At 35.2% G+C, this 10314-nt stretch overlaps 1 protein-coding gene across 1 annotated transcript in view; it reads right to left on the bottom strand.

The window, feature by feature from the left end:
* The window catches only part of prkx (protein kinase X-linked), a 52405-nt gene that overhangs the window by 5158 nt on the left and 36933 nt on the right, over positions 1-10314 (bottom strand). The window contains exons 5-7 of the mRNA XM_016560932.1: positions 5422-5517; positions 1713-1770; positions 309-386 (exon numbers count right to left, since the gene is read on the bottom strand). Coding sequence (XP_016416418.1) covers positions 309-386; positions 1713-1770; positions 5422-5517 — 232 coding nt within the window. The remainder of the gene's footprint in view (positions 1-308; positions 387-1712; positions 1771-5421; positions 5518-10314) is intronic.

Genomic DNA, 10314 nt, shown 5'->3' with positions numbered 1-10314 from the left:
CAAATAATTAACTGCACTTGAAGCTTTCATAAAATTAAAAATGAAACACCCAAAACTGTACATGGCATCATCACGAAGACGAACTATATGTTTATACGTGAAATTCCGGAGGGGACGTCGGATGGTGTCACGTGGGGATGTAATGACGTGCGCCATTAATCGAACTATGTACTATAACATGTAAAACGGGAACATGAATATTCTAAAAGCAACTCATGTAAACACCATAATCATAATATTGGCTTATTTAGAATAAGGTAAATAATTAGATTACAAATGTCCATGTAAACGTAGTCTATGATGCTTACCTTGAGTTTTTTACAGGGCACAGAATCCCAGTCTACTGACTTAAACCATCTGTGCTTCTTCACATCATCAGCTCCATTCTGGAATAAGACAAAAATAATACACAAGATGATAGATTACTATAACTAAATGAACATAAATGTAGAATGGTGTCTTACATTTTGAGACAAACCGCCACAGTAAGAATAAAAACCTCATTTGACCTTGTACATGACACTTCTCATTTGACCCCAAACAGTCTTTTCAGTCACTGTACTGTCTGTTTTAGTTTCTTAGAGAGGGAAAAGAAAAGTGGGACAACTATGCTAACCTACTGAGGTCTTCTAGAAACCTCAGAATTTGGGCCATGCATTGCACTGTGGGACCATTACAGATACACTTTCACTCAAGTGGAATAACAGATATCAGCACTTGTGAATGAGCGCTGCCAGCAGGACCTGGCCTTGCTGTGGAAACAGTGCAAACACAGCTGTGATTAGGCTGCCGGGTCTTAAACTCTCATTGTATGTAGTCAGAGGAGAAAAAGCAAAAGAAAGAAAGTGCTAAATCAACAACAGAAGCATCTAGCCTGGGAAGTCCACCCAAAGTGACATTTCTTTTGAAAAAGCTTTTCTATCTTTGTCACTTACTCTGAATCTGGTTTGATGACAAAAAGGAATAAACCCCAAACAAACAGAACAGCGAGATACATATTTCAGCAGAGCTCATTCCTCACGTGTGGAGAATTATAATAACGGCATTAACTGAAGCTAATGGGAAAATGACGCTCAGACGCAACCATTCACAAACTTCCCATGACATCACCGTCACAATATGCATCACATCACGCATGACAGGGCTAGCGCACTGCTGCCACTTCATCTGGCGCCAGTTACTGAATTATTTCCTCTGAAAGGACAATTTAGAAAAGTAAATGCCATTATTTTTTTGAATTACTATAACTGGCGATGCAGAAACATTTTGCACAAGAACTCTGTCTGTAGTTCTTTCCCCAGTATCCACCTCGTCTGATGGGGGTTAGAAGGGGGTATACTGGGAGAGTTGCCCGGTGTCAGAATCACTCTCTGAATGTCCAGGGAGTTTCTCCAGAGCCTCATCTCATCCCCTCTAGGCAGATAGGAAGCCTTCTTATCGTAACTGGAAACATATGTGGCATACTGTGGCTTTTGGGAGAAAGATCTCGCAAGACTCAATCAAGGTCTTCTTATTTGCCACGTGCAGCTTTATTAAGATGCAAAGCTGGACTAGAAACAGAGTTTATTATGTTAGATGATTCATAGATGGCCTTGAATTTGATATGACTATAAAAAAGACATATAGCCATACAGCGTTCTCAGAGGAAATATCCTTTGCTCAACCATACAAGAAGAACCATATAAAATATCTGTCACCAGCATCTTGCTTACCTTCATGTTTCCAAGCCTTCTTGCCCGATCAATCACCAGAAACTTCTTGATTAGGTCCCTAGATAAACAAAGACAAGATGAGAACCAATATGCTAAAATGCACCTGATTTAGACATTAAATTATTTTAATAAACACAAGAAAATTAAGACGGTCAATTTCATGAAGGCAGGCATTAAGAGTAGGGATGCACCAATATTGAAATTGTGGGTGATTCAAATAAATCAATAATTATTTGAATGTTATGGTTAATAACCAATAAACTAAAAATCCTAAAAATCTCTATGGTTTCGTTAAAATAAAATTAAATGACACAAATATTTTTGTTTGTATGAATTTGGGGAATTTGGGAATCACAGCATTATAAAATCTGCTCTTTAAAATAAGTATACAAATATGAGTCCTGAAAAAGTAACATAGTTAACAGTTAATACATAAATAATTTCCAAAAGTAACATGATTTTTTAAAGAAAAAAAGGTTAAAGCTTCACTATAATGCATAGCTATAATTTTGTGCTAGATGTTGATAAACATAAATCTAAAACCTTTAAGTATATTTCTGGAATCAAATACATACAGTGGGGGAAATATTTATTTGATCCCCTGCTGATTTTGGAAGTTTGCCCATTTACAAAGAAATTAAGGGTCTGTAATTTTTATGGTAGTTTTTTTTTTTTACGTATAGAGACAGATATACGTTATACGTTTAAACATAAAACAGATATATGTTATAAAACATATACGTTTGTTTTACCAAACAAAAAACCCAGAAAAAAAAACATTATATAAAGGTTAGAAATTGATTTGCATTTCAGTGAGTTAAATAAACATACAGTGGGGGAAATATTTATTTGATCCCCTGCTGATTTTGGAAGTTTGCCCATTTACAAAGAAATGAAGGGTCTGTAATTTTTATGGTAGGTTTTTTTTTTACGTATAGAGACAGATATACGTTATACGTTTAAACATAAAACAGATATATGTTATAAAACATATACGTTTGTTTTACCAAACAAAAAACCCAGAAAAAAAAACATTATATAAAGGTTAGAAATTGATTTGCATTTCAGTGAGTTAAATAAGTATAGGTCTTGCCCATGGTGGTGGGAGAGGTTGGAATGGAAGACAGATTGTGTGGACAGGTGTCTTATACACCTAACGAGCTGACATTAGAAGTAACTTCTTAAAGTGGCAGGACTATTCTGTGTTCCACATGGGCACATAACCATCTGTGGGAGCCAGAATTCTTGCTGGTTGGTAGGGGATCAAATACTTATTTCACTCACTGAAATGCAAATCAATTTCTAACCTTTATATAATGTGTTTTTTTTTCTGGATTTTTTGGTTGATATTCTGACTATCTGTTAAAATAAACCTACCATAAAAAACACAGACCCTTCATTTATTTGTAAGTGGGCAAACTTGCTAAATCAGCAGGGGATCTAAAAAAAAAAACCTTAGACCCGGCTAGAACAAGCGGAGTGATACAAAATTGTGAAAGGGCGTTCCTGTAGCGATACCAGTACAATATCTCACGGTTCTCAACCAATCAGATACAATCTCTGATTTTAATAATGTATTAGTAAATGTTAACTAACTGTTAACTAATGTTAATAAATACTATAGAAGCCTTTTTTATTGTAGGAGCCTTACCAAAAATGTTACCATAAATATCATGAAACAGAGTTAAATTGCACACACCAATATTTTCTGACAAAGACCTGCAGTATACCTACCGACAAAGTATAACTACTCTCTTAAAGAGATTATTATACTTTATTTTACGGTGTCCTTGTTACATGTTACATGTACTTACTATTATAATAACAACAATAAATGATGCATAATTACATACAAGTAACCCTAAAACAAACCCTAATCCTAATCCTAACCATATAGTAAGTACATGTAGTTAATTAACATTACTCAGCACTTAAATGTATAGTGTAACAAGGACACCTTAAAATAAAGTGTAACCAATTATTCATAGTGCAGCTTATTAACACAAAAACAATTTCTACACACATAAAAATCTACCTGCACTAAGCTTTTCACATAACCCTTATGTATTAGGTTTTTAAATCAATCTGTATCCATTACCCAGCAGACTTCAAGCTGCGAACACGAGCGCATTAGCATGTTTACTGCTGTGCCGTTGATGTTCTCACTCAACCTAACACCAGAGACGCCTGGAGCGATCGTGCTACAGATGACCTTGCCATTCACTCTAGCCTCCCTTGCAGATGTTATTCATTCTCCAATGATCATGTGTGTTCGACTTCAGGATACCATTATCTTGTCAAGCTTGTTAAATCCCTACTGACACAAGTCGTAGTTTTGGCTACTTTCATAATTGTAACTAGAGTAAACATGACAGTCGAAAGGAAACACGGATTCGCTTTGCCTAAGGTGACTGTCTGTCTCTATTTCCGAGAGCTTCCTCAAGCTGTCTTTGTCTCTGGAGTGCAGACCGTTTGAAGCAGCGAATGGCAGTTTAGCCACTAGTGGACAAAAGCCATATTAGGAAATGCAGCTGTGATGTCATTTTGTGTATGTGTTTGTACAGCTGCAATGACTTTTTAGATGTTAAAACTAAGAGAGGATATTGTTGTGTTTTATTAAGAGGGATAAAATAAAGGATTACTTTTCTGAACATCAAGAGGGGACAGTGGGTCGTTTGCTGGATCCTGAGCTTCTTTAGATCAAAAGCACCATGAGTAATAGTGTAGAGTAAATAGACACCCGCCTGTCTGCAATCTGGAGGATGCCTCCACTCCAGTTTGCTTAGCTAACATGTTTAGACGAGTTCATTAGAGGACATGAGTTAGTTTGTAACTGTGTGCACATGTAAATGCATGTATAACTGTGAGAGCATCTCTCTTCTAACTATAAACTCTCTAAAACAGGGGTCTTCAACTTTTTCATGTCAAAGACCCCTTTCTGGTTATAGAGATGCAGCAAGGACGCCCTGTTATTACTGAAAATAAAACTGTATGTAAAAGTTTTGTCTATATAACGTGTAGAGTACCATATTAACAAACTGTATTTAAGATGCTTTTGTTGCGGAGGCATTAAAATAGTCATTACTGATGCTCAGGGACATATATTTCTGTATATTTAATGTATTTTTGCAGGAGGGATGATAAAAATGATTTAAAAAAAAGTAGACTAAACTTTGTATTTTGTTTTTAACAGTGTTATTTTAGAATTATTTACATAATATAATAGTATTTATTAATAATTTGAACAATCTTTTATTGTTATATTTTCAGTTAGTTTTAGTAAGTGTTATATGCTTTTGTCATTTTTATTAGATCTTCTTTAATATTTCAATTTAGTTTATTTTTATTTCAATTTAAGCAATTTTAACACTTCAACTTATATTATTTCAGTATTTCAGTAACATTTCTAATTTTCATTTAATCTTTTCAAGTTTTAGTTATATAATTTTTCACCTAATATTTTTTTAAATCTAAAAAAAAAACCCTTAAATGTCTTGTTTTTCCCACCAGATGTATTTCAATTAAAAAAAAACTACTTTTATTACTTAGCTAGCAATAAACATGCTTGTGCTTTCCCCCCCACACACATAAGTTTGAGATCAAACAATATTTCATGTTGATGCTGACATGATTTCACTAGACATTGTGTTTTATGTATGCTATAAATATGGCATGTTTCATTCGGTTGTGATTTCTTTATCAAACTCACTTTACATAGAAATCCAGATGTCGTGGAAACTCCAGCTTTCCGGACAGGATCTTCTGGTAGATGCCAAAGGGATTATCATCAAAAAATGGTGGATACCTAAGGAAAAAAAAATAATTTAAATTTAAAAAACGACCAATTAATTTGTCAGAATGACACTGAGCCGGAAAAGCCTTAAAGATATTTACTAGTGTCCTTTATCCGAATTCAATAATGTTCTGCTGAAATGCCAAAAACTAATGCACAGACTTTATCTTCGGCTTAGTCTTTAGTCCTGTCAGTTTAGTCCAATAAAAACCTCTGCAATTATTCATATATCAATATTCGACTCAATATACGAAATATGCAAATTTAATACGGACTCATAATAATTCAATAACAGATCTTTTTTTTTTTAGATCATTCTTTTGTATTTAGCATCACTTTTAGGTGTACATTTCACAGATGCATCCCTGGTCTGCACCACTGGAGGAGGACTGCAAGGGATGAAGGTGCCATTTAGGCCTCTAAATGACTACTGTTTACTGTGTCTCAGTATAATGCTTTTTGTCCATGTGATGTGTGTTCTCTAATGTCTGGTAGACTGATTCTCCAGCTCATACTGTGTAATCCATTAGTCCTCCATTACAGAATTCCAGCCTCGACCAACATGCCATCAAACATCCTTGCACTCTCAATGAGCTTGTGTTTAATGCCTGCATCCAGCTGGCACTGAAAAGAGCCGCTGAATATGAGGGATAGATGAGGTGAGACATGCTAATGAGCCTGTTACTAGGCGACCACCTGAAGTCTCATGAGGGCACAGATCACTGACAATGACGGCACTCAAGTGTCAACAGCGAAGATGAGATGACGAGACATACATCAGCAGCAAAATACAGAGTGAAAGACCCTGCAGTGATTGACACTGAACAAGCCATTACCGCAGAGTTGCACAACAGGGAGGACAAATGTGAGACGGCTTAAAAGAGTATTACCCAGAATGACCGCAGAAACATATTATTTAAAGAAATAGTTCACCCCAAAATGAAAATTTGCTGGAAAAGTACTCCCCCTCAGGCTATCCAAGATGGAGATGAGTTTGTTTCTTCATTGGAACAAATTTGGAGAAATTTAGCATTACATCACTTGCTCACCAATGGATCCTCTGCAGTGAATGGGTGCCATCGGAATGAGAGTCCAAACAGCTGATAAAAACATCACAATAATCTACAAGTAATCCACACGACGCCAATCCATCAGTTGAAGTCTTGTGAAGCAAAATGTTGTGTGTTTGTAATAAACAAATTCATCATTAGGGCATTTTAACTTTAAACCATTGCTTCTGGCCAAAATATGAGTACATATACATAATCCATAATAACACTTACTACAGTGAAGAAGTCCATCCCTTTTTGTCCTCTCACATCAAAATCCACCAACATATTTGTTTATAACTGATTTGGACTGTTTTCACTTGTAAATGGTGCTTGATCTGTGCATATTTCTCACCTGATTCAGACAAGTTGACTTCTTTTCACTAGAGAAAGCAATATTATGGATAAAGGACTTTTAGAGTTACTAAAATAATGTTTTTTTCTTACAAATACGCAGCTTTATCACTTCACAAGATGTTAACTGATGGACTGTGGATTACTGTAATATTTTTATCAGTTGTTCGGACTATCATTCTGATGGCACCCATTCACAGCAGAGGATCAATTGGTGAACAGGTAATGTAATGTTTTTTTTTTTCTCTCCAAATTATTTCTCCAAAACTGTTCCAATGACGAAACAAGTTCATCTACACCTTGGATGGCCTGAAGGAGAGTACATTTTCTGCAAATTTTAATTTTTTGGGAAATTTTCATTCACATGGGTTTGACCAACCATGTACCATTAATCAAGCCATGCACATATTTCGGCCATATACATTACTGTTATGATTGATTGATTTTTTTATGGTGCCGGAGAGTGTCCGGTCACCATAAACTTTCACTGAATGGAAAAGAACATAATAAACATCTACTTTTGTGTTTGACTGAATAAAGAAAGGTTTGGAATGAGATTAAGGCTGCAGCCTTCTGAAAGAAGTAAAATAAGGTGGTTCCACATAATGGATTGACCAGGACTGACAGTACTGACTGAGTGTGGAAACCATAAACAGAGAGAGAAGCCAGGAGAGCAGAACTTGCAGCTATTCCTTCTTGTGGGTGATGGAAAAGAGAGATGGAGAGAAGGAGAAAGTGAGCAGAAGAGACATATTAGTCTCTATAGTGTTACTGTAAGCAGTGGCCGGTGACACGGTAAAAAAAAGGAGAATTATGAAACTGAAACTTTTACATAACAGCACAGGTGTTGCCAAGATTCCACTGAGAAAAATATTTTAAAAAAAGTGTGCTCTTGAACTCTTGAAGCAAATATTGGCCTTCTGAAAGAAGTAAAATAAGGTGGTTCCACATAATGGATTGACCAGGACTGACAGTACTGACTGAGTGTGGAAACCATAAACAGAGAGAGAAGCCAGGAGAGCAGAACTTGCAGCTATTCCTTCTTGTGGGTGATGGAAAAGAGAGATGGAGAGAAGGAGAAAGTGAGCAGAAGAGACATATTAGTCTCTATAGTGTTACTGTAAGCAGTGGCCGGTGACACGGTAAAAAAAAGGAGAATTATGAAACTGAAACTTTTACATAACAGCACAGGTGTTGCCAAGATTCCACTGAGAAAAATATTTTAAAAAAAGTGTGCTCTTGAACTCTTGAAGCAAATATTGTATTATAACTAAGACTGTAAACTGATTAAATTATGATATTTGCTAAGAAAGACTTTATTCTGGCAGACAAGTTGTGTTTAAAATCAATATGTTGTTTGTTTTATTTATTTATCGTTGAATAGGCCTACTACTGGCCTGAATTTCCTAATGTATCCTGTGTGAGTTTCACACAGGATACATTATTGAATTCCACCTGGGATATTTTCAAATCTATGTACACATGCAGAATAACATTTATTTATGCATTGTGTCTTGCTCTTTTTCAGCACCTCATGTCATGACTGTAGTATTTTTAAGACACTTTGAAAAATTAGTTTTGACTTGAGACCCTTGCATTCTGTTACACTCTGTTTTTGAACTCAGTAAATGTGCTTGTTGCCTGTAAAGTTCCTAAAAATGTAATACAAATCCTTATTAAGAAGTTTGTATATGGGTCAGAAGATGATATATAGAAGATGTAGGACATAAAACGTATAAACACCCCATGTTAAATCAACTGTTTTTTTGTTTGTTTTGTTTTCAGAATTTAGGCAGCCATAGAAGTTTCTGTGAGTAATGGCTTCTGCCTAGCCATCCTACCCCACAGCCCAGACATATGAAGATAACAGGATATTGTTGTCATATATATATATATATATATATATATATATATACACACATACATACACACACACACACACACTGTACTTTGTTCTTTGGATTGCCGTTATGGTTCCCTAGTGTCTCCACTTGTTACTGATGGCCGTCAAGGTTTTCCATGGCCAATCTATTGTTTTGGAAATACTTTGGACCCCTCTCCTGATTTGTACATACTTCCTCTTAACAAAATTCCACACATCATTTGTAAGATCTTTGCAGGCAATGGACATCGGACAATGGTATAAGAAATACCTGATTTTTTTTGCAGGATTAATCAGCATCACTTAAATGACTGGAGGATTTTAATTATAAAAACCTGCTGTTTTAACAGGGGTGTTTCAACTTTTTACAATATATACACTCCACTCTACTGTTCATAAGTTTGAGGTTGGTAAGATATTTTGTAATATATTTTGAAAGTTCTTGAACGTCTCTTATGCTCTTATGCTATTTTTGGATTAAGGATTTTTTTATGAATAGAAAAAAATAGTTATAAATGTCTTTTTTGTCAGTTTTCATCAATTCAATGCCTCCTTAATCTTACTTTTGAATTTCTGATCAGTAGTGTATGTGATATCCCACCCCTCTCCCATAAAATCTGATTTCCTTTAATGGAAAAAAAGTGTATATTTTAACCCTTAAATGCATGAATGTTTCGCCAATCATTATTACATATTCCAGTCTTTACCGACCCGGGCCTATATATCCAGCACTGATAGATCTCTAAGTGCTGCAATAGCAAAAAACTCTCTTGATATTTTAAGAACAATTACAGAAGAATAAAATAAAGCATATTTCGTTACCTTTTGAAACTTAAAAGGGTTCAATTTGAGAAGATGATTTTACCATCGCTGTCATCGTCAGAGCGCACTTCCACAGTACATTCAGCATCTGCCTCACATTCACGATTTCAACCATATTCTGAAAACTATCGTTTTCAGTGACTTCATATTCAATATTTTGATCACTGGCAGCTTATTCACCACATCCAGCATCAAATGACAGTGACATTTATATTTCATTGCGTATAGTAATTGCTCTGCAGTAAAGCCATTCAAATCAGTTCAATTTTTGCTGATGATATTCGTTTGTTTTATGCCTGCCGTAATTATGAGTGAAACATCACGTCATCATTATCTATCAAACAGTGCCACCTTGAGGAAAAAAGATGCATTGCACATATTGAGTCATCAGATATGTAAATATAGTTGTGCAGGAAAAATATACTTACACATTTACATACCTCGGGTCTCTAACGACCCTATAAACTTTTTACAAAAAGCTAATCAGAAAACTGGCATTCTTTTATATTTTACTATTTTTTTCTTGTTATATTGTTTATAATGAATAGATTGAGGAATACTAAGAAAGTCGATGTCTAACTTTAAAAAAATTAAGGAGGGAGAGGGTAGAGAATGATGTACCGGGTCGCTAAAGACCCGAGGTATGCATTTAAGGGTTAAAAACGCATAAATACTCAGTACATATCAAACGATCTGTAATAA

Source organism: Sinocyclocheilus rhinocerous, unplaced genomic scaffold (assembly GCF_001515625.1).
Source record: "Sinocyclocheilus rhinocerous isolate Xijiao unplaced genomic scaffold, SAMN03320098_v1.1 scaffold1641, whole genome shotgun sequence".
Classification (NCBI taxonomy): Eukaryota; Metazoa; Chordata; class Actinopteri; order Cypriniformes; family Cyprinidae; genus Sinocyclocheilus; species Sinocyclocheilus rhinocerous.
This window is presented reverse-complemented; position numbering and strand designations above follow the sequence as displayed.